The sequence below is a fragment of the Carcharhinus amblyrhynchos genome, chromosome 23 (assembly GCF_965287045.1).
Source record: "Carcharhinus amblyrhynchos chromosome 23, sCarAmb.v2.hapA, whole genome shotgun sequence".
Taxonomy (NCBI): domain Eukaryota; kingdom Metazoa; phylum Chordata; class Chondrichthyes; order Carcharhiniformes; family Carcharhinidae; genus Carcharhinus; species Carcharhinus amblyrhynchos.
The window spans coordinates 8,639,613-8,664,747 of NC_137346.1; the positions used below are offsets into that span (position 1 = coordinate 8,639,613).

At 48.0% G+C, this 25,135-nt stretch overlaps 1 protein-coding gene across 1 annotated transcript in view; it reads left to right on the top strand.

Annotated features, from left to right (window-relative positions):
- The first annotated feature begins 509 nt into the window (after positions 1–509).
- Positions 510–25,135, top strand: part of nle1 (notchless homolog 1 (Drosophila)) — a 33,927-nt gene continuing 9,301 nt past the window's right edge. Inside the window, exons 1-10 of the mRNA XM_080210407.1 lie at positions 510–627; positions 4,645–4,799; positions 8,311–8,528; positions 10,468–10,547; positions 13,906–13,982; positions 14,892–14,989; positions 17,058–17,250; positions 19,217–19,352; positions 21,745–21,791; positions 24,164–24,366. Of these exons, the coding sequence (XP_080066533.1) occupies positions 4,650–4,799; positions 8,311–8,528; positions 10,468–10,547; positions 13,906–13,982; positions 14,892–14,989; positions 17,058–17,250; positions 19,217–19,352; positions 21,745–21,791; positions 24,164–24,366 (1,202 nt within the window). The 5' untranslated portion in view covers positions 510–627; positions 4,645–4,649. The remainder of the gene's footprint in view (positions 628–4,644; positions 4,800–8,310; positions 8,529–10,467; positions 10,548–13,905; positions 13,983–14,891; positions 14,990–17,057; positions 17,251–19,216; positions 19,353–21,744; positions 21,792–24,163; positions 24,367–25,135) is intronic.

Sequence of the window (25,135 nt, forward strand, 5' to 3'; positions counted from 1 at the left end):
TACAGACATAGGGAGGAGGGGGTTGGAGGTGGCTGCAGACATAGGGAGGAGTGGGGCTGGAGGGGGGGTTACAGCCATAGGGGGAGAGGGGCTGGAGGGGGAGCTACAGACATGGGGGGGGGGTGGCTCCAGACATAGGGAGGATTGACCTGGAGGGGGGCTACAGACAGAGGGAGGCATGAGACCACAGAAGGATTTAGAAAGAATAATTCTCAAACGGAGACATTATTTAACCGAGAGCTAATATAGAGGAGTTAGCACAGGTGAACAAAACAAACATTATTAAGAGACTTTGCCTCAAGAAAATCATTTTTTGGCTCTTGCAGGGGATGTTAAAGAATGTTTTTGTTAAAGAATGTTTTTTTTAAAGAGTAAGTGCTGGAATGTAATTGAAAGCCTCTTCCTGCTGTTTGGTCCTCCCAGGCATTGGGGGCGCTGTGGGTGCATTCTGCTGGAGGGCTGAGGGTTGGGGGGGAGACTCTTTCTGCCCCTGTCAGCTCGGTGTGGAGGGGGAGGCACAGTTAGTCCATGTGCTGCTGCTGCTGCTGAAGTTTAAAGAGCAATTCGTGCTGTTGGGGACGGCGAGAGCTTCCAAGCCCCAGATCCCCGCGGCTGCCGGATTCCCGGGTTAGTGAGCAAGGGGCTGGGGAGGAAGAAATATCACCTTTAATGCTGGCAGTGTTGTAAAAAGTCTCCTCAGTGCCTGTGTGTCAGAGCCCTTCCTGTGGACTCGGACATGGTCCTGGCTTTGGAACGCTGTGACTGTAACAATCTGAATTGTTACTGTTGCCACATTCTGATACAGTAACAATTCCCATCCCCACACCAGTCCCAGTATTGCTGCCTACCCTTCCTTCAAACCCCCCCCCTCAATCCTCCCCCTTCTGAGGGTACACAAGGGAGATGCAAGATTGCAATTGCCCCCACGCCCCACCCTTCAGACATTTTTATAAAATTAATTTCATGGGATAGAGGCATCTCTGGCTACAGTGGCCCAGTGGTTAGCACCGCTGCCCCGCAGCACCAGGGACCCGGGTTCGACTGGGTCACTCGTTTGATGTGGATTTGATTCATTATTGTCACGTGTGTTATCATTACAGTGGAAAGTGTTGTTTCTTGTGCGTTATACAGACAAAGCGTACTATTCATAGAGAAGGAAACGAGAGTGTCTGTGCAGAATCTGCATGTTCTCCCTGTCCCTGCGTGGGTTTCCTTTGGTTGCGCCGGTTTTCTCCCGCACTCGGAAAGAAGTGCTGGTTAGGGTCCATTGACCATGCTAAATTCTCCCTCGGTGTACCTGAACAGGCACCAGAGTGTGGCGACTAGGGGATTTTCACAGTAACTTCATTGCAGTATTAATATAAGCCTACTTGTGACACTAATAAATAAACTTTAAAAACTCTTCTGATGATGATGGTACACAAGGGATGCAAATTCAATTGTCCCCCCCCCCCCCCCCCCCACTCCCCTTCAGGTATTTAAAAAAAAAATTTCATGGGATGTAGGCATTGGTGGCGAAATCAACATTTATTGCCCATTACTAATTGTCCTGGAGATGGTGGAGGTCATGGTTTAAAGTTTATTTATTATTGTCAAGTAAGGTTTACATTAACACTGCAATGGAGTAACTGTGAAATTCCCCAAGTTGCCACACACTGGCGCCTGTTGGGGTACACTGAGGGAGAATTTAGCACGGCCAAAGCACCCTAACCAGCACGTCTTTCGGACTGTGGGAGGAATCCCACGCAGACACGGGGAGGACATGCAATCTCCGCACAGACAGTGACCCAAGCTGGGAATTAAACCTTGGTTCCTGGTGCAACGAGGCAGCAGTGCTAACCAATGTTGCCCTCGGACAGGGTGTAGGTGTTGCTGGCTAGACCAACGTTCGTTGGCCATTTCTAATTATCCTGGAGAAGCTGGTGGTGAACTGCCCTCTTGAACCTCTGCAGTCCACCTGGTGTAGCTGCACCCATTATGCTGTCGGGAGGGTGTTGCAGGATTTTGGCCTGGTGACGTGGAAATATGTCAGCCGTTCCTTTGCCGTTGCTGGATCAAAATCCTGGAACTCCTTTCCGAACAGCATGGTGGGTGCATCTAAACCCCAGGGACTGCAACAGCCCAAAAAGGCAGCTCACCACCATCTTCTTGAGGGCAGTTAGAGAAAGGCAATAAAATGCCAGTGATGACTATCACTCCATGAATGAATCAGTAAAAGAAAGCACAGAAATGTCCATCTGCAGGAGGTTCAGGGGAAAACCTTCTCCCCCAGAGGGTGGTGACGATCAGGAATGTGCTGCCTGGGACGGTGATAGAGGCGGGTTGCCCCATATCCTTTAATGGATGAGCACTTGGTACATCAGAACGTTCAAGGCTATGGGCCTAGTGCTGGTAGGTGGGATTTTGGTTTGATTTATTATTGCCAAAGTACTAACATACGGTGAAAAGTATTGTTTCTTGCACCCTATACAGACATAACATACCGTTCATAGAGAAGGAAATGAGACAGTGGAGAATGTAGTATTACAGTTATAACTAGGGTGCAGAGAAAGATCAACTTAATACAAAGTAGGTCCATTCAGAAGTCTGGCGGCAGCAGGGAAGAAGCTGTTCTTGAGTCAGTTGGTACGTGATCTCAGACTCCTGTATCTTTTTCTCGAAGGAGGAAAGTGGGAGAGAGAATGTCTGGGGTGCGTGGGGTCCTTAATTATGCCGGCTGCTTTGCCAAGGCATCACATAGGCTTTGAAATTCATTGACGTGATGACAGTAGTCACCGTTATAATGTGGGAAATATGTCAGGCAGTCTACGCACAGCAAGATTCCACAGATTGCAATGAGTGACCAGATACTCTTTCTAAGAGATGTTGGTTGAGGGACAAGTATTGGCCAGAACGTCGGGGAGAAGTCCCTGTTATCCTTCAGCAGCTAGGTCCTTTACCTAAGGAAGTAGACCAGGCATTGGTTTAATATCTTGGCTGAAAGTTGAAATACTGCACTGAGATTCTGTGCCCAAGGCTCTGGGGCGGATCTTGAACCTACAACCTTCTGACAAGAGTTGATACCCACTGATTAGCGGGGGAGGGATGGCGTGGGGGTGCAGTCAGTGGATGACACAGTGTCTCTCTATTTAATAGTGCTATAAATATTAGTCCTTGGGGTTTTTTTCCCTGTTGATTTTCTCCTTGGGTTCATTGTGACTGTGCTGATCCAACTCCACACACCATTCTCCGCCAACACCCAGTGCCACCTATGGCCCATTTATATATCAGTGACTTCTATTGAATAATTGACATCAAATTAGGGCTTAATCGGAAAGTCTGTTAACTCATTCCGAACAACCTCCCCTTGGGGAGAAAAAAGTGTTTTGGTGAATATTATTTTCCACAGAGAAAGGTGGCGGTAAGCTGCCCTCCTGAACAGCTGATCCTGAGGTGTGGGTACACCCACTGTGCTGTTAGGGAGGAAATTCCAAAATATAGACCCCCGAGACAGTGAAATCTTTCCAACTAAGAATGGTGAGTGGCCTGGTGGGGAGCCTGCAGTTACATCTTGTAGATGGTACACACTGCTGCCACTGTTTATCGGTGGTGGCCGGATTGAATGTTTGTGGAAGAGATGGCAATCCAGCGGGCTGCTTTGTCCTGGATGGTGTCAGGCATCTTAGTTTGATTTGATTTGATTTATTATTGTTATATATATTAACATATAGTGAAAAATATTGTTTAGTGTTGCAGTCGTAGCTAGGGTGTAGAGAAAGATCAACTTAATGCAAGGTAAAGCCATTCAAAAGTCTGACAATAGTAGGGAAGAAGCTGTGCTTGAATCGGTTGGTACGTGATCTCAGACTTTTATATCTTTTTCCCGAAGGAAGAAAGTGGAAGGGAGAATGTCCGGGGTACACGGGGTCCTTAATTATGCTGGCTACTTTGCCGAGGCAGCGGAAAGTGTAGACAGAGTCAGTGGATGGGAGGCTGGTTTGTGTGATGCATTGGGCTACATTCACGACATTTTGTAGTTTCTTGCGGTCTTGGGCAAAGCAGGAGCCGTACCAAGCTGTGATACAACCAGAAAGAATGCTTTCTATGGTGCACGTGTAAAAGTTGGTGAAAGTTGGTAGCTGTCATGTTGTTGGAGCTCCTCCCATCCAGGTAAATGGACAGCATTCCATCACACTCCTGACTTGTGTCTTGTAGATGGTGGACAGACTTTATCAGGACCTGAGTTACTAGCTTTGATGTGTTCTTGTAACGCAGTATTTATACGGCGAGTCCAGTTCAGTTTCTTATTTTCACATATAGGAGTTCCATTCTAAATACTTACATCGGGAGTTTCAGTGTTGATTGGCGATGTAAGCAGAGATTGTAAATACAACATATTGAGCAGGCATTGTGTGTATTCTCATGGCTTGTTATTAATAATCGATGTAGATGAGGGATTATTGGGAAGAATCGGGTAAGCAGATTGCTTTATTCATGACAACAAAGCAAAACTCTGCCTGCCGGATATTAACTTTCCCGTTTTGGAGCGTGTTTATTTGTGTTTTTAGAAATTTCCAAATAGTATTTGGAAATATTGCAGTTGTTTTGGAAATAATTTCAGGAGTTTGGATATTGTATCAGCCTCTCTCCCGCTCTCTTTTCCAGCTCTTATGCAGCATCCAGCGATGAAGGAGGACAGCAAGCGGCTGCTGATACAGTTCAAGGATGAGGGCGGCGAAATATTGGGCACACCTTTTGATGTGCCAATTGACATTACACCCGACAAGTTGCAGCTTGTGTGCAACGTCCTGTTGCCCAAGGTAAAACCATCTCATATTTTGATGCAGTCACACACAGGGTACCGTGGCACTTTATACATCTCCCCGTTCATCATATCACCATTGGTGGCTGCACCTTCAGCCATCTGGAACCAAAGTTGTACAGTAATTCCAGAGATGTGTAGGTTAGGTTGATTGGCCATGTTAAATTGCTCCTTAGTGTCAGGGTGACTAGCAGGGTAAATATATGGGGTTATGGTGATAGGGCCTGGGTGGGATTGTTGTCAGTGCAGGCTTGATGGGCCCAATGGCTTCCTTCAGCATTGTAAGGATTCTATGATTGTTAGGTGGCTTGGCCATACTAAATTGCCCCTTCAGGTCCAAAGATGTGTAGCCATGATAAGATGCACTTCCGTATTATAGGGATTCTATGTTTCTTAATTGAGTGTTTAATTCATTAGAATTGCTACAGTGAAGAAGGAGGCCATTTGGCCAAATGAGTCTGCATTGACTCTCTGAAAGAGGATTTTACCTTGGCCCTCTCCCCCGCCCTATTCCTGCAACCCTATAAATTTACCATGACTAACCTACAAATCTTGGGACACTAAGGGACAACTTACCATGGCCAATCCATCTAACCCACACATCTTTGGGCCCTGGGAGGAAACCAGAGCACCCGGAGGAGACCCACGCAGACACAGGAGGAAGGTGCAAACTCCACACAGACGGTGACCCGAGGCCGGAATTGAACCCGGATCTCTGGCAGCCGTGCTAAACACTGTGTCACCGTGCCGCCCTTAGTTGTGTTTTGATGGTACTTTAATTGGGGATTCATTTGTGTTCTTATATATGGGGGCAAACTGAAACTGTGCTTGTTGGGTTAAGGAGACGCATGTTTGTAATGTGTATCTCTGTAAATAAATGCCTATAAAGTGTAAAGATCAGAGTCAAGTCCTGCCTTTCACCTTGCTTTCTAGAAGAGCACACGAGGACCTGGAATCCATTTGCTTCTGAAGCTGCTCCGTAGCCCCCTCTGCTTTCACTCTCCACGTTAGACAGGGTAGATACAGGAAGGATGTTCCTGACGGTGGGTGTGTTCAGAACCAGGGATCACCAAATGAGGATTTGAGGTAGACCTTTTAGGATAGAGATGAGGAGACTTTTTTTTCACCCAAAGAGTGGTGAGCTTGTGGAATTCATTACCACAGGAAGTCGTTGATGCCAAAACATTGTATACAAGAGGCGGCTGGATAGAGCATTTGGGGCGAATGGGATCAAAGGTTATGGGGAGAAAAGATTAGGCTATTGAATTGGACAATCAGCCATAATCGTGATGAATAGCTGAGCAGGCGTGAAGGCCAAATGGCCTCCAACTGCTCCTATCTCCTGTGTTTCTATGTTTAGAATGATCTGTTTAACTTTCTAATCTTCCATAATCATGGAGCAATGCAATGGAAGCCCAGGGTCACCAACACCTTCTGGGGACATGGTACACGGAGGAGTCCCAGAGTGGGACTTGAACCCAGGGCTTCTGACCCAGGCGGAGGTGGCGACTACCCCACTGACCCATGAGACTTGCTGGCTTTCTGATACCTCCTCCTCCCCCTGGGGTTCCAGTTCTCCGAAATACTTTTTGATTTGATTTAATTTGGTTTGATTTATTGTTATTGTCACGTGCGTTAGTATACAGCGAAAACTGTTATTTCTTGCGCGCTATACAGACAAAGCATACCTTTCATAGAGGAGGAAACGAGCGAGTGACAGAACGTCTGTCCTGGTCCCCTCACACTGACACTGATTGTTGTCAGTGTGGACTCGGTGGGCTGAATGGCCTCCTTCTGCACTGTAGGGATTCTATGGTATCCATGATTCCAAACCCTTTCCTAAGGCTGACACAGTTTTCCTTCTGGGTTTAACTCAGTACGAAGATGTCTGGCCTCCTCTCAGCCCTTCCCCAAGGTTGCACAGTCCCCGTGAAGGGCCCACTGTGCAGTCAGCCTCAGCCACAGCCACCACCTCGAGTCCCACCATCCTGAGACGATGGTTCCCGCTCTACCTCAGTGGGTAGCATTCCTGCCTCAGAGTCAGGCGTTGCGGGTTCAAGCTCACCCCAGAGATTTGAGCAGAAAATCTAGGCAGGCACCCCTGAACTGTGTACAGTTCTGGTCTCCTTATTTGAAATAATTGTGTTAGAAGGTGCTGTCCACTTGACTCATTCCTGGGATGAAGGGATTTTCTTAGAAAGAAGGATGAAGAGGTTGGGTTTGTACCATTGGAGTTTAGAAGAATGAGAGGTGATCTTATTGAAATGTACAAGATCCTGAGGGGACTTAACAGGGTGGAAGCTGGGAGGGTGTTTGCACTGGCGGAAAAGACCAGTACCAGGGGACACTAAGAGGTCTACCTTTTAAGATGGAGACAAGGAGAATTTTTTCTCTCGGGCAGAGTGTTGGGAATTCTTTTCCTCAGAGTGCGATGGAGGCTGGGTCATTGAATTTATTCAAGGCTGTGCTAGAAAGATTTTTGATGGACAAGAGGGTGAAGGGTTATGGGAGGAGAGACCACAACCCCTTCAGCCAAGATCTTATTGAATGGTGTAGCAGAGTTGATGGGCTGAATGGCCAACAGCTGCCTCTAAGACCTCTGTTCCAGTGCAGTGCTGAGGAAGTCTTTCACATGAGGCATTAAACCAAAGCTCGCTCTTTTTTTTTATAGTTTATTTATTAGTCACAAGTAACGGTTATATTAACACTGCAATGAAGCTACTGTGAAAATCCCCAAGTGGCCACACTCCGGTGCTTGTTCGGGTACACTGAGGGAGAATTTAGCACGGCCAAAGCACCTAACCAGCATGACTTTCGGAGAAAACCAGAGTACCTGGAGGAAACCCACGCAGACACAAGGAGAATGTGCAGACTCCACACAGTCAGTGACCCAAGCCGGGAATCGATCCTGGGTCCCTAAGCGCTGTGAGGCAGCAGTGCTAACCACTGTTCAGCTCCTCTCATTAGTTTCATGTGAAGCATTGCATTAGTTTGAACAACAGCAGGGGATTTATCCCTGGTGTTTTGGCTAATATTTATCCAGCAATCACTAAAAATAGAATATTTAGTCGTAGTTACATTCTTGCTTGTGGGATCTGGCTGCCCGCAAATTAACTGCCAGGTTTCCTATCATGCAATCGTGACCACAAACGTACTTAATTACCTACAAAGCACTTTGAAATGCCCTGAGAGGTGCTACATAAATGCAGCCTTAGGTTTAGAACAAAGGAAAGTACAGCACAGGAAAAGGCCCTTTGTCCTTCCAAGCCTGTGCTGATCATGATGTCCTAACCTATCAAAATAAAAATCCTTCTGCCCTCACTCAGACTGTCTCTCTCTATTCCCTCCCTCCTTGTGACTTAATAGGATTGAGGGTTATAGGTAAGCCTAGTCGGTAGGGATATGATCGACGCAACTTGTGGGCCGAAGGGCCTGTTTGTGCTGCAGTTTTTCTATGTTCCTATTTGGTCACCCTGTTATCATCCTTATTTCTGGTCTGATGTTTTCAGGATGACCCCCTGCCTTTGGCCTTCTACGTGAACGAGACGGAAATTGTCACCTCACTGGAGAAGACGCTGGAGGAGCAGGAGGTGGAAACGGAAAATGTGATTGACATTATTTATCAGCCGCAGGCAGTGTTTCGAGTGCGGGCTGTGACACGGTGTACCAGCTCATTGGAAGGGCACACGGAGGCTGTCATTTCTGTGGCCTTCAGCCCTACTGGAAGGCAAGTCTCTCAAAGAAAAATAAATTCCTGAAAGGTTATTCCAGTCTCTCCCTTTGATGCCGGTTTAGGCTCAGTTCAGAGTCACAGGGTTCCTGGGTCAAGCCTCACTGCAGGACTTAAGCACACCAAAATCAAGCCTGACGCTGCAGTGCAATACTGAGGGAGTGCTGCACTGTTGAATGCAGTGTTTCGGTTGGGTTGACGAGAAACCAGGACATTGTGCACCGACCCAAGTGGATGCAAAAGATCCCCTGGCATTATTTCAAACAAGTGGGGCGGCACAGTGGTTAGCACTGCTGCCTCACAGCGCCAGGGACTCAGGTTCAATTCTGGCCTTGGGTAACTGTCTGTGCAGAGTCTGCACATTCTCCCCGTCCCTGCATGGGCTTCCTCCAGGTGCTCCGGTTTCCTCCCACACTCCAGAGACGTGGGGGTTAGGTTGGTTGGCCGTGCTGAATTGCCTCTTTAGCAGGGTAAATTCATGACATCGTGGGGATTAGGGTGGGATTGTTACCTGTGCTGGCTCGATGGGCCGAATGTCCTCCTCCTGCACTGTAGGAATTCTACAAAGAGTTGGGAGATTTTCCTCACAGCCCAGGCCTCCGCCTGTCCCTCAACCCCAACGTCACGAAGATTGATCATCTTGTGGCTCTTTGTGGGAACTTGCTGTGCTCTCATTGGCTGCTGCACTTCCGATGTCACAACCATGGCGACACTCTGAAGGTGCTCCATTGGCTGTGAAGCATTTGGCGACATCTAGTGGTGGTGAAGGGCATTTCAGAAATGTAAGTGCTGTCATTTTTAAACAACCTCCCCCTGTTCAAAGGCGGAGAGGAACAATGCTGTAATAATATGTCGCACTTTCTTACCTTGTCAAAATCTCGGCGGGGGGGGTGGGGGTGTTATTATTTTGTTGTGCTGAGGAGGGGAATTGAGACACCTGGGCAGTCATCCAAACCTAATGCTGGTCCTGTGTAGGTATGATGTACAGATGTTGACATTGGACTGGGGTAAAGATCGTAAGAAGTCTCACAGCACCAGGTTAAAGTCCAATCAGTTTATTTGATAGTAAACCCACGAGCTTTCAGAAACGGTGTTCCTTCGTCAGATGTGTGGAAAGTTCTGATCAGAACACCTGACAAAGGAACAGTGTTTCCGAAAGCTTGTGGGTTTACTATCAAATAAACTGGTTGGACTTTAACCTGGTGTTGTGAGACTTCTTTCTGCGTAGAAACCCACAAGGTAATTTAGCGTGGTCAATTCACCTAACAGCAGGTCTCTGGACAGTGGGAGGAAACCAGAGCACCTGGAGGAAACCCGTGCAGACATGGGGAGAACGTGCAAACTCCAGTGACCCAGGCCATGGTCTGGGTGCTCCGGTTTCCTCCCACAGTCCAAAGACGTGCTGGTTAGGGTGGAATAGCCGTGCTAAATGCTCCCTCAGTGTACCCGAGCAGGCGCCGGAGTGTGGCGACTAGGGGATTTTCACAGTATCTTCATTGCAGTGTTAATGTGAGCCAATTTGTGACACTAATAAATAAACTTTAAACTTTACCCTGACACTGCCCCCTGGGGTTGGGAGGGAAGGTGGTGGAGGATCACGCCTCGGCCTTACCCTGGCATTGCCCTCTGATTCTGGCCCGTGGCGAAGGGGAGGGGTGGTTCCCTGGTGGGCGGTGTTGTTTCCTTTAAAAAGGGCATCCCGCTGTGTCAGGGACTGAGCTTGCTGGTGGCCAGGGCTCGTGCAGGGCCAGTGGGATAATGTGGAATCTGTTTCCTTGGTTTTTTTAATCTGTGTCAAAGGATGTGGCGGGAAAAGCCAGCGGGCTGCTCCTAACCTTGTCCTGCTGGGGTCCCGCACAGTCTGTCGATGAGTAAACTCCGTCCTGAGCTCATGTCTACTGTGTGCAGTATTGACCCAGTAACTCTGCTGTTAAAGGTATCTCGCAAGTGGATCAGGAGACACCACGGTACGGTTCTGGGATCTGTCGACGGAAACCCCTCACTTTACAGCTAAAGGCAAGTTCGCTTTGAACGTTTCAATATTATCCTTCCTCCTGCCACCAATCCCATTCGCTTCCTGCTTTAGGATCCTGATGCATTTCCCGGGAAGGTGACTGGCCCTCTCTCCGACCTTGTCTTTACCTCCAAGCCACTCACCATCCTGACTTGGAAATATATCACTGTTCCTTCACAGTCGCTGGGTCAAATTCCTGGAATTCCCTCTCTAACTGCACTGTGGGTCAACCCACAGCACACGGACTGCAGTGATTCAAGAAGGCAGCTCACCACCACCTTCTCAAGGGGCAACTAGGGATGGGCAATAAATACTGGCCCAGCCAGCGACGCCGATTTCCCACAAATGAATATAAAAAAATACTTTTAAATCGTGGCAGCACAATGGTTAGCATAGCTGCCTCACTGTGCCAGAGATCCAGGTTCGATGCCTGGCTTGGGTGATTGTATGGAGACTTCATGTTCTCCCCGTGTCTGCATGGGTTTCCTCCGGGTGCTCCGATTTCCTCCCACAGTCTGAAAAGACGTGTTGGTTAGCTGCATTGGCTGGGCTAAATTGCCCCTGAGTGTCGGGGGATTAGCAAACCAAATAAGTGGGATTGCGGGGATAGGTCTTGAGTGGGATTGTTATGGGTGCAGGCTTGATGGGCTGAATGGTCTCCTTTGGGGGAGGGTGGTGGTGAGACTGAAGGACATTGAATTAATTTGCCAGCCTGGGTCAGTTGTTGGCACACCTGTATCAGAAGGTTCTGGATTCACGTCTCGCTCTCTCTCCTTTCTATGGCCTCCTAACTAATGACCTCCTGGACCCTTTTATTCAGTTAGTTTTCAGAGCCTTCCTTCGTATGTTTGGCCATGACAATGTTTATTGTTTTGCTGCTAACTTTGTATGTTAACCTGCACATTTTGATTTTGCCTTTTTGAACCTTCCACAAACACATACCCCCTACAATCTTAATCATTCCCCATAACTTCATGTGAGGCGCGGTGGCACAGTGGTAGCACTGCTGCCTCACAGCACCAGGGACCCGGGTTCGATTCCCAGCTTGGGTGACTGTGCAGGGTCTGCACATTCTCCCCGTGCCTGCGCGGGTTTCCTCCGGGTGCTCTGGTTTCCTCCCACAGCCCGAAAGATGTGCTGGTTAGGTGCACTGTCTGTGCTAAATTCTCCCTAGTGTACCCGAACGGGCGTCGGAGTGTGGCGACTGGGGGATTTTCACAGTAACTTGCATTGCAGTGTTAGTGTAAGCCTTACTTGTGACTAATAAATTTTAAAAACTTCAAACTTTGAGTTGTGACTCAGTGGGTAGCTAGCACCGTGGCCTCTGAGTCAGAAGGTTGTGGGTTTATAGTCCTGGGGCTGTGAACATTGCGATGCAAATATAAGTTCTTTTTTAATAATAAAAATCCTTAATGCTTTGCCTTCAGCTGGTGAGAGGAGGTAGAAAGATGCCATGCCACAGGCAGCAGGTGGTGCTGTTCCTCCAGTTGGGACTGTGGGCACAGAGGAGAGAAGGTGAACTTGGTGTGAAGCCATCCTGTGCCTGTATTGGGCGTGTACGATGCAGAGGAAACAGTGACCCATCTCCCAGTGCAGACTCTGCAATGAGTCACAATACTTACTACCCCACCCCCCCCCCCCCCACCGCTTAAAACAGAAAAAGCAGAGTCCTTATGGTGATCATAGAATCCCTACAGTGTAGAAGGAGGCCATTCAGCCCATCAAGTCTGCACCGACCACAATCCGACACAGGGCCTATCCCTGTAACCCCACGTTTTTCCCTGCTAATCTCCCTGACACGAAGGGGCAATTTAGCAAGCCAATCCACCTAACCCACACATCGTTGGAGTGTGGGAGGGAAACCGGAGCACCCGGAGGAAACCCACGCAGAGAGAATGTGCCAGCCCCACACAGACAGACACTTGGCCGGGAATCGAACCCGGCCCCCTGGTGCTGTGAGACAGCAGTGCTAACCCACTGTGCCGCCCTGTGATCTTTGGTCCGATTCACTCTGCGCTGTGTTAAGTGTGACTCAAGTGCGTCAGTCGGAAGGCTGTGGGTTTAAGACCCACGCTGGAGACTTGAGGCATTATCCAGGTCGGCACCTCAGAGCGCAGTACTGGGGACGTGCTGCATTGCCAGCGCAGCCTTTCAGATCAGGTGTTAAATGGAGGATCCCACAGAGTTATTGCGAAGAAGAATGGGGGAGTTATCGGCGGTATTCTGGCCAATGTTTATCCTTCCGCCAGCACTCAAACAACAAGGGAATTGTAACCCTTGAACGGTTCCCCGAATCTAGTGGTAGTTTTGTACACAAACTCTAAAATATTTTCTGGTCGGTTTTTTTGTGTGGGATCTTGCTGTGCACAAATTCAGTGCTGTGCTTCCTACAAAGCAACGGCCACAATACTTAAAATAAAAGTGCCTTGGTGTTCTAAAAGCGTTTTGGGACATTCTGAGGTCATGGAAGGTGCTTTGTAAATACAAGTTCTTAATATTCAACACTGCCACCCACTGTGTGGCCCGGTGGCGCGGTGGGCAGGCAACACAGTGGCACATTGGGTAGATGGCACAGTGGTTAGCACTGCCGCCCCACAGCACCAGGGACCCGGGTTCAATTCTGGACTGGGGTAATTGCAGGTGCTGTGTTTGCACATTCTCCCCGTGTCTGCGTGGGTTTACTCCAGTTTCCTCCTACAGTCCAAAGATGTGCAGGTTAGGTTGATTGGCCATGCTCAATTTTCCCTTAGTGTCAGGGGGACTAGCAGGGCAATTATGTGGGATTCCGGGGTTAGGATCTGGGTTTGATTGTTGTTGGTAAAGACTCGATGGGCGAATGGCCTCTTTCTGCACTGTAGAAATTCTATGGCTGGCTTGGCTCTCTGTCCTGCCGTCAATTAATAACCATGAAAAGATGTAATAATGTTAAGTTGGGCTTCTTTGAACATTGCTACTCGTTATGTGTATCTAATTCCGCTGCTTTATAATGGGGGCGTCAGCCTATTTAAAATGATGGACAGAGTGAATCCCATCCACATCACTCTTTGGAAAGCCTCATTTCAAGTCTGCACCGTCTGCTCTGAGCAATTGCAAATTAACCTTCCACTTAACTCCCTCCGTTTCTGTGTGTACTCTCTGATTATCTGTCTCACTTTAATTGAGCGGGATGTTTATAGCAGCAAGTGACATGAGATTGGACCCTGGCAACCATTAACTAACCAAAAAAAAAATCCTCAACAAATTAGCAGGAATGAGATAATTTTCCATTTGAGTAATGTGTGTTTTTCGTTAATAAATCAAAGTTGGCAGAGGACTCGGGGGTTAACCTGTCTGAAAGAAGTTGCCATTTCTTTTCCTTAGGTCACCGGCACTGGGTATTGAGCATATCCTGGTCTCCAGATGGGAAGAAGCTGGCTTCTGGGTGCAAAAATAGTCAGGTATTTAATCCATTAAAAAAAAACTCCTCTTCAAGCTTTGTCTATATTTGATTTGATTTATTATTGTCACATATATTGGGATACGGGGAAAAATATTGTTTCTTGTGCGCTATACAGCCAAAGCATACCGTACGTAGTTTTGGGGTGGCACAGTGGGTTAGCAGTGCTGCCTCACAGCACCAGGGACCCAGTTTCGATTCCGACCTCCGGTGACTGTGGAGTTCTCCCCGTTCCTGCGTGTGTTCCCTGTGAGTGCTCCAGATTCCTCCCACCGCCCAAAGATGTGCAGGTTCAGTTGCTAAATTGACTCTTAGTGTCCCAAGATGTATTGGTTCGGAGGATTAGCAGGGTAAGTATGTGGGTTGTTTGGATGGGCCTGTGTGGGATGCTCTGTTGGTGCAGATGGGCTGAATGGCCTCCTTCTGCACTGTAGGAGTTCTATGAAAAGGAAAGGAGAGGGTGCAGATTGTGCTGTTACAGTCATAGCTGGGGTGTAGAGAAAGATCAGTTTAATATAAGGTAGGTCCATTCAGATGGCAGCAGGGAAGAAGCTGAATATTTATCAAGCAGTCAGTGTGTGACAATATTTTTTCTGGTCACTAATTAACCATTTTACTCTCAAACTGCTGTTTGCCATTTCCATAGCAATGGCAGGGGGAGAAAATAGTGTTAAGATAAGAACATTGAAAAAGCAACGTTATGTATTTTAACACATTGCCGCCACCTTTTACATTTCACCCGAGCCCCTCGCTTGTCTCAGGAAAGCGTGTTGACTTGTCGAGTCTGGCCCGAATACACGGATGGAGTCTGGGCAGAGATTTATGGCAGGTCGGTTTTGGAAGCGTCGCCAAGTGCGTGGACTTTTTTTCTTCTCGTCTCTGGGTAAAGTTGCACTCTGTTTAATTTCAGATATTCCTGTGGGATCCCAACACTGGCAAGCAAATGGGAAAGGTACTGACTGGGCACTCGAAGTGGATTACGTATCTCTGCTGGGAACCGCTGCATCTGTGAGTGAATAATTCGTAACACCTCCCAGCCAGCAACCAAATGTCCTGTTGACAAGGGTTTTAATTTGAGTGGCCAGCGGGACCAGTGGATCTTCTGCAGACAGTGTTAGGCACTGAGACTCAGTGACACTCCCTTGGTGCTGCATTGGAACTGCAGCACAGACTCCTGTGCTCAAAGCCCTTTTAACTCAGGTGACAGTGAGATCAACTGAAACTGTGAGTGGACCATGGAATCCAGGCAGTGCAGAAGGAGGCCATTCAGCCCATCAGCACAGGCCTTTTAACACAGGCCCACCACTCACCGTTTCCCCAAAAGCCCATGCATTTACCTGCCAATCCCCCTAACCTACACATCCTGGGACACCAAACGGAAATTTAGAATGACTAATCCAGCTAACCTGCACATCTTTGGACTGTGCGAGGAAACCAGAGCAAACCCACGCAGACATGGGGAGAACGTGCAGACCCCACATATAGTGACCCAAGGCTGGAATTGAACTCGGGTCCCTGGTGCTGTGAGGCAGCAGTGCTAACCACTGTGCTGCCGTGCCACCCCAAAGTGGGTGACAGCTGTTAATAGGAGCCTAGCTGGTCGATGAAGCTGAAGCCAAGGCATGGAGCTTTTCTTTATTGAGAGTATTTATTGACTTGTTCAGTCTCATGGCTCTCCTCCCCCTCAACCCAGTGTCCCAGCCATCCCCATAAAACAAAAGGTCAAAGCGAATTAACTAATGGATGCGGTGGACAGCCCCTCCCCTATTTATACTCTTAACATCAATCAAAAGTTGATAAATTCAACTAATGAGGGAGGGTATCATCTTCCAATCCCTGCAAAAGATTGTAGGTTAGGTGGATTGGCCATGGTAAATTGCCACTCGGTGTCCCAAGCTGTGTAGGTTAAGAAGGTTAGTTGGGTAAATGCAAAAAAAATTAACAAAAATCAAAATTTCAGAAGAAAATATACAAGATCAAACTAAAATATTCCAGGGGTGATGAGAAGCCTAACACCACCTCCCCTTTGTGCTCAAAGACCATTCATAACTTTTCCGTTTCCCTTCACAGTGAAGTTGATATGACATCAACAATTGTTTCCGAGAAGCAGGGATTTTGGGAAAAGATTCCTTGCCTTCCATCTGCTGTTGCGCATCATGGATAATGCATTATAGAGTGGGAGCAGAAAATGGGTGGGAACTAATAGAGGATACAGAGCACTCTCTGGAGAGAGTTATTGATGGTTTAACTATCAGTGCTTCATTGACCTGTGTTCATGGCCTGGTTTTTGTTAGCATTCAAAGTGGGATTCAATCCTATTCCACATCTTATATGCTATTATTATCATACATTGCCGAGAATGTCTTCATTATATAGAACATAGAATCCCTACAGTGCAGAAGGAGGCCATTTGGCCCATCGGGCCTGCACTGACTCTGACAGAGAATCCCACCCAGGCTCTATCCCCATAACTCTGCATATGTACCCCACTAATCCTCTAACCCACACATCTTTAGACTGGGAGGAAACTGGAACACCCGGAGGAAACCCACACAGACATGGGGAGAATGTGCAAATTCCACTCAGACAGTGACCCGAGGTGGGAATTGAATATAAAGTAAAGTAAGGTTTATTTATTAATGCCACAAGTAGGCTTACATTCACACTGCAATGGAGTTACTGTGAAAATCCCTTGGTTGCCACGCTCCAGTGACTGTTCGGGTACACTGAGGGAGAATTTAGCATGGCCAGTGTACCTAACCAGCACGTGTCTCGGACTGTGAGAGGAAACTGGAGCATGCGAAGGAAACCCACGCAGACATGGGGAGAATGTGCAAACTCCACACAGACAGTGGCTCAAGCTGGGAATCAAATCCGGGTTCCTGGCGCTGGGAGGCAGCAGTGCTAACCACTGTGCCACCATGGTCAGAGTGGATTGGTCTTCAGATTGGGATAAAGTCACAGTGTGCCCAATGCCTAGAGCTCTGAACTTTCTCTTTCTCGTTCAACGCAAGGAATGTTTATTTTTCTCAGGCTGGAATTTGGTTCTTTAATCTCTTGTCTCCCACATGTTTAGAAATCCGCAGTGCCGTTACCTGGCCAGTGCATCGAAAGACGGCAGTGTCCGGATATGGGACACGGTGCTGGGACGTTGCGATAAGATCCTAACCGGGCACACACAGTCAGTGACCTGTGTGAAATGGGGTGGTGACGGTCTCATCTTTTCCTCGTCGCAGGACCGGACAATAAAAGTGTGGCGGGCCCAAGATGTGAGTGGGTTTACTTTTTAAAGCGGCAATTCTGAACAATAGGACACCTGTCTGCGTCCATCTGTCTGCATGTGTGTGACTATGTCTTCGTCAGTGTGTCTGTGTGTGCGCGTCGTGTGTGTGCGCGTGCGTCGTGTGTGCGCGTGCGTCGTGTGTGCGCGTGCGTCGTGTGTGCGCGTGCGTCGTGTGTGCGCGTGCGTCGTGTGTGCGTGTGCATCGTGTGTGTGCGCGCACGCACGTGTCTTGTGTGTTGGGGGGGTGGGCAGTAATTCGGTCTCATCGCTGTTGGGAAGATGGGGAGTGGGCAGAGAGGATTAAGGCGGTCGGAGGGGTTGATGTGTGCTCCCTGTGCAGTTGTTTATGCAGCCTACTGGCCGCTGTTGGTGAATTGTACAATTTCCAGGGTTCGACATGAGAACAAGCTCTCAACTGGAAGCATTGGGGTCCCGCAGCATGACCTGTGCAGCAATAAGGAGTGGCAGTAAACCTGTGGAAGGGACGGAATCAGACTTTCAAAGCCATGGCCGTTTTAATGTGTATGAGTCAACGTGTTAAGGGAAGTGAGCAGGGATACAGAAATCCTGGGACCTTACTGTGTGGCAGCCAGCTTTTACATAGAATTAGATAGAAGTTACAGCACAGAAACAGGCCATTCAGCCCATCTGGTCCATGATGGTGTTTATGCTGCAGTCAAACCTCCTCCCATCCTATTTCATCTCACCCCATCAGCAAACCAATTAATTCCTTCCCCCTTCACGTCTTTCTCTACTTTCTCCTTAAATGTATTAACGATTAGGGGTTGATTTGGCACAGTGCTAATGTCACTGGATTGGTAATCCAGAGCCCCAGAATTTCATGAGTTTTAATTCCCACCACAGCAGCTGGTGGAATTTAAATCCAGTTAGTAAATCTGGAACTGAAAAGCTAGCCTGCAATCAATGGTAACCGTGACACCTATCATGGATTGACCGAGAAACCCCTCTGTGAATGAATGTTACTCAGGGAAGGAAATCTGCCGTCCTTACCCGGTCTGGCCTACGTGTGATTCCAGAGCCGCAGCAATGTGATTGACTCCCAACTGTCCTCTGAAATGGTGCAGCAAGCCACTCAGTTCAGGGACAATTAGGAATAGGCCCAGCCAGAGACACCCCCACATCCCATTGAGACTGAAGAAAGATGGTATTTGCCTCAGGTACTTCCTGTGGCAGCAAGTTCCACATTGCCACTGCCCTCTAAAGCTGAAAGTTTATTTATTAGTGTCACAAGTAGGCTTACATTAACAATGCAATGAAGTTACTGTGAAAATCCCCTATACGCCACACTCCGGCGCCTGTTCGGGTACACTGAGGGAGAATTTAGCACGGCCAATGCACCTAACCAGCGCGTATTTCAGTCTGTGGGAGAAAACCCATGCAGACATGGGGAGAACGTGCAGTCTCCACACAGACAGTGACCCAAGCCGGGAATCGAACCCAGGTCCCTGGTGCTGTGAGGCAGCAGCACTAACCACTGTACCACCTGGACAAAGCAGTTCCTCTTTGCATTGTTTGGTTACTATCTTCTACTTTTGTTCTCTAGCTTTGGGCACCCTGTAAATGGCTACAGTGCCTATCTTATCAAAAGCGTCCTGGCTTAGGTCAGTTTGATCTGAGTGCATTCACTCCGAGATGAATTTCCTTAGATACATTCTCATTGGCGACAATCTGGGTTCTTTAATGTTATTAAAAACCATTCTCAAAATGCTCCATCTATTTGTGGGTCAACAGTTGCGGATCAGAGTGTTGTGTGTTGAAATGATGTAAGGAAGAAGATTTGTGTACAGACTGTGTTCATGTACGTAATATGTTCTAGGTTACACAGATGACCTTGTGAATGTACTGCATTGTATATTAATGTCTTGGCCTTTTGTTTCCATGAGGAATATACTGAGGACAGTTTGGTAACTGTTTGTCCGGTCTATTTTCAGGGGGTCATGTGTAGAACCCTCCAGGGACATGCACACTGGGTCAATACGATGGCACTCAGCACAGACTACGTACTGCGAACCGGAGCTTTCGAACCAGCTGAAGCCACAGTGGTTCCCCAGGACAGGAATGATTCTTGTGGGTAATCACGTTGCCTTTCTTCCCGTGTTTCCTTAACCAATGTTTGTCTTCAAATTTACGCCAAAAGACAAGCTGCTCTTTTTACTCTCTCCCACCATTCTGCAATGGAAGGATTTTTCTTTGTGTTCACATGTCCTGCTCACTCTAGAATAGTCAAGGACAAAGTGAGTCAGTCGAGGACCTGGAACTGCCTCCTAAACGTGTCTGACGATTTACAACTGTACTGATCTCTCAGCCTGGGTGCTCAAGGCTGAGAGATCAGTGCAAGTAGGGCTTGAACCTGTAATCATTTAAGTCTGTTGGATTTATTGTAGCCTGTTTTATGTTTATGCCTTTACTTTTCTTCTTAACTGTGAGTGGACGTGTCTCTGTGTCTACAATACAAAATCCTTTTGTGATTAGAAAGAGCTCTCGGAGGCCACTCTTCAAACCTTCATTTTTCTGAAGAAAAGAGACGCAGCCTTGCTCAGCGACACCCACATCCCATGAAGGAATTTTGGCCGTGTTAAATTACCCCTGAGTGTCCAAAAATGTGTAGGTTTGGTGGATTAACCATGGTAAATGCACGGGTTAGGCCTGGGTAAGATGCTCTTTTGGAGAGTCAGTGCAGAATCGATGGGCTGATTGGCCTCCTCCTACACCGTAGGGATTCTATGCTTCTATGGGCATTCAATGGCGTTACCATCGCTGAATCCCCCATCAGGTCAGCCTGTATTGGTCATCCCTAATTGCCCCTCAGAACATGGTGATAAGCCACTGCCTTGAACTGCTGCAGTCATCGTGTAGGTACACCCACAATGCTAACCCAGCGACTGCGAAGGAACAGCGATATATTTCCAAGCCGGTGAGTGGCTTGGAGGGGAACTTCCAGGTGGTGGTGTTCGCATGTATCTGCTGCCCTTGTCCTTCTAGATGTGAGTGGTCATGGGTTTAAGAACATAAGTAATAGGAGCAGGAACAGGCCACCTAGCCCCTCAAGCCTGCTCTGCCATTCAATAAGATCACAGCTGATCTTTTTGTAGACTCGGCTCCGCTTATCCACCTGCTCATCATAACCTTTAATTCCTTTACTGTTCAAAAATTTATTTATCCCTGCCTTAAAAACATTCATAGAACATTAAACAGTACAGCACAGTAAAGGCCCTTGGGCCCTCAATGTTGTACCGAGCTATGTCTAAACCCAAGATCAAGATATCCCACTCCCTATAAAGTCTCTCTGCTCCTTCACGTTTCATTGCTCCACCACTGGTGTCCAAATCTTCAGCTTCCCAAGCTCTGAACCCTGGATTTCCCTCCCTACATCTCTCCACCTTGCTCTTCTACTCTTTAAACCTATCAGCTTTTAGTTAGCAATCCTTAAGTGCCCGATGTCAAGTTCTGTTTGATAACGCAGCCATGAAGTGCCTCATGACAGTAAGGGACTTAGATTGGAGCAGCACGGTGGCACAGTGGTTAGCACTGCTGCCTCACAGCGCCAGGGAACCGGGTTTGATTCCCGGCTTGGGTCACTGTGTGTGTGGAGTTTGCACGTTCTACCTGTGTCTGCGTGTGTTTCATCCCACACTTCAAAGATGTGCAGGTTTGGTGGAATAGCCATGATAAGTTGCTCTTTAGTGTTCCAAGGAGTGTAGGTTAGATGGTTAGATTCACAGAATCCTTACAGTGCAGAAGATGGCCATTCAGCCGATCGAGTCTGCACCGCCCACAATCCCACCCAGGCCCTATTCCTGCAATCCCAGATATTTATCCTGCTAATCCCCCGACACTACGGTCAATTTAGCATGGCCAGGGAATGTAACCTGCACATCTTTGGCATGTGGGAGGAAATCGGAGCACTGGAGGGAACCCACGCAGACATGGGGAGAATGTGCAAACTTCACACAGACAGCGACCCGAGGCCGGGATTGAACCTGGGTCCCTGGCACTGTGAGGCAGCAGTGCTAACCACTGTGCCGCCCTATTATTGCATGATAAATGTGTGTGGTTGCAGGGGCGGAGGGATGGGCAAGATACTGTGTCAGGGGATCATTGTGGATTTGATGGACTGAATGGCCTCTGCTGCACTGTAGGGATTCCATCATCCTATTCCATCCAATGGTAAATGTATGCTGTTGTTGTTAAGCCTGCAGTGACTTGTATAAGTAGCTGGCGCCTCTTCCCCATTTCACAACATGTTCTAAATATAGCCCAGCTTGCTCACGTCATGTGGGCAACTAGGAAACACTGCAAATAAAGGTCTGCTTCTCGCGTGTTAGCACAGTTAAGATATATTTAAATTAATTTGAGGAGCTGTGAGTTGTTCAGTGTGTGACCGACAACCGAGTAAAGGTCTATTGGTGAAACTGCCAGTCTCCCATTCTCATTCTCTCATCATTGGTTTATTTTTCAGTGGAGGAACTGAAGCAAAAAGCTTTGCAGAGATATGAGCAAACCAGGGTAAGGGAGCGGAATGAAAGTTCAAAGCTATTGATTTCTAAGGGCTTCTGTAGGTGGCCTGACATTTAATTTACACTCGATAAGGTTAAGCAGGAGAGGTTCACAGCAGCAAAAAAAAATGAAAGGTTCTGGAAGCAACCTGGTGACGTGGGTTGGTAATTGGCTGGGAGGTAGGAAACAACAGTGAGGGCTTAAAGGGAACGCATCCTGATTAGTGGGATGTGACTTAAGACCAGAAGACATAGGTGGCACGGTGGTTAGCACTGCTGCCACACAGCTCCAGGGACCTGGGTTCGATTCCCGGCTTGAGTCACTGTCTGTGTGGAGTCTGCGCCTTCTCCCCGTGTCTGCGTGGGTTTCCTCCGGGTGCTCCGGTTCCCTCCCACAGTCTGAAAGATTGGGTTAGGTTAGGTGCGTTGGCAATGTTAGATTCCCCCTCAGTGTACCCGAACAGGCGCCGGAGTGTGGCCACTAGGGGATTTTCGCAGTAACTTAATTGCAATGTTAATGTAAGCCTACTCGTGACAAATAAACTTTAGGAACAGAATTAGGCCACTCGGCCCATTAAGTCTGCTCCGCCATTCAATCATAGCTGATTTTTTACATCCCCATTGTCCTGCCTTTTCCCCATAACCTCTGATCCCCTTATTAATTAAGAACCTATCTATCTCTGTCTTAAAGACACTCAGTGATCCGGCCTCCACAGCCTTCTGCAGCAAAGTGTTCCAAAGATTCACCACCCTCTGGCTGAAGAAATTCCTCCTCATTTCTGTTTTCCCTTTAGCCTGAGGCTGTGCCTTCTGGTTCTAGTTTTTCCTATTAGTGGAAACATCCTCTCCACGTCCACTCTGTCCAGGCCTCGCAGTATCCTATACGTTTCAATAAGATTTCCCCACCCCCCCCCCAGTCATCCTTCAAAATTCTGATGAGGACAGACCCAGAGTCCTCAACTGTTCCTCTTTGGCTGAAGAAATTCCTCCTTGTTTCTGTTTTAAAAGATTGTCCCTTTAGCCTGGGTTCTGGATGTTTCCCAGGGATCTGTAATGGGACCTCTATTCTTCAACATATCCATCAGTGTACATGTTTACATAGCGTGTGATAATGAGCTGAAACTCGCTGCTTACAAGGGTGGGGACAATCCGCGATTTTGCTGAGAATTTTTTTTAGTATTCATTCGTAAATGTGGACATCACTGGCTGGGCCCGGATTTATTGTCTATCCCTGAGGGTAGTTGAGAGTCCGCCATATCACATAATGTTATCAGGTTGTAAAGAGATAAAATTATGAGGTCAGATTGCATAAACTTGGTTTATTCTCTGATGGGAGTTTAAGATTAAAATTTGAGCATGACCATTTGTGCTCAGGAAACTCTTCGTCACACTATGACCTGTGTGTTGTTTCCCCAGTAGACACTGTGTTAATCTAATGTTTTAAGTTATGAGTCATGGAATCCCTACAGTGCAGAAGGAGGCCATTCGGCCCATCGAGTCTGCACCGACTACAATCCCACCCAGACCCTATTCCCATAACCCCATGTATTTCCCCTAGCTAGACTCCCTGACAATGGGCAATTTAGCATGGCCAATCCACCTCACCCGCACATCTTTAGACTGTGGGAGGAAACCCACGCAGACACGGGGAGAATGTGCAGACTCCACACAGACAGTGACCCAAGCCAGGAATCGAACTCGGGTCCCTGTTGCTGTGAGGCAGCAATGCTAACCACTGCGCTGCTCATGAGTTTTAATAAGTAAGGTTGTAAATGATTGTGGCTCAAAGATTAAGATACTGGTCAGCTATGGTCTAAGTGAGTGACAGAACAGCTTGAGGGGCCAAATGGCCTAATCACGTTTGTATGTTGCGATGTTTTAAATCAGTGGGCACGCTTCAAAAGGACTTCATTGACTGTGGAGCTCTTGGGAATGTCCCGAGGTTGTGAAAGGTGCTATATGAATGCAACTTCCTCCATCCCACGTGAACGATCTGTCACAGTGTTGGGCTTTGAGGTACCGGCTGCTGTCCTGTGTGGTAAGCTGGGAAAGGGCTGGTTTTCCACAGCTCCTTCCCTTCTTGCCTCCGGGACTGTGAGATCCCGGCCACCGAGCAGCTGAAGGCTGGCGGTCTGATCGTGGCGAAGTTTGGAAAGTTATTGAAGTGCCAGAGACCGGGCTGGCCTGTTTCGTGGCAGCGACGTCAAGAGCAGCAGCCGTCAGGTTTTTATATACTGCAGCGTGGGAGATCGTGTGGGATCGAAGGAGCTGACAGTCAGGGTGGGGCAGGGTCAGAACCCGTTTCAGGACTGACTTAATGTTATTGACGGTCCCTGTCACCAAACTGACCCTAACATCCTCTCTTCCTTCCCCTCTCTTCAGGGTCAGGGGCGGGAGAGGCTGGTTTCGGGGTCGGACGACTTCACGCTTTTCCTCTGGGCCCCCGCGGAGGATAAGAAGCCTCTGGCTCGGCTGACGGGCCACCAAGCTCTGATAAACGAAGTCTGCTTCTCCCCCGACACTCGGCTTATTGCCAGCGCGTCGTTCGACAAATCGGTGAAACTCTGGGACGGCAGGACTGGCAAGTACGGCTCTCAACTTGCTGCGCCCTAAAGAAAGGGCAGGCATTTCCTACAGCGCCTTTCACCACCCCCCCCCCGATGTTATCACACTGCCCTTCTCAGCGAATTAAATACACATTAAAATGTCGTCGCTGTGGCCTTAGTGGTATTATTGTGAGAATATTAATCCAGAAACTCGGTTAATGTTCTGGGGATCCGGGTTCGAATCCCGCCTCGGCAGATGGTGGAATTTCAATTCAATAAAAAATATCTGGAATTAAGAATCTACGGATGACCACGAAACCATTGTCGATCGTCGGGAAAACCCAAAGAGAAAATGTTGGAAAATCTCAGCGGGTCAGTGGCAGCATCTGTAAGGAGAGAAGAGAGCTGACGTTACGAGTCCTTTGGCAAAGGGTCACCTGGACTCGAAACGTCAGCTCTTTTCTCTCCTTACACATGCTGCCACTGACCCGCTGATATTTTCCAGCATTTTCCCTTTTGGTTTCAGATTCCAGCATCCGCAGTAATTTGCTTTTACCTCGAGTTTAACTCACTGCCACTTTTCTTCCTGGAAATACCTACCCTGAAGGCAGGATTTCTGTACGTCTCACTTCCCCTATCCACCTTCAGTGCTTTCCATTTCTCTCTTGGTGTTGGACGAGGTATTTACCAAGACTTGCTTTCACGGCCATATTTCCTTACTCAGTGTCAGAAAAAACCCATCTGGTTCACTAATGCCCTTTAGGGAAGGAAATCTGCTGCCCTTACCCGGTCTGACCTACATTTGACT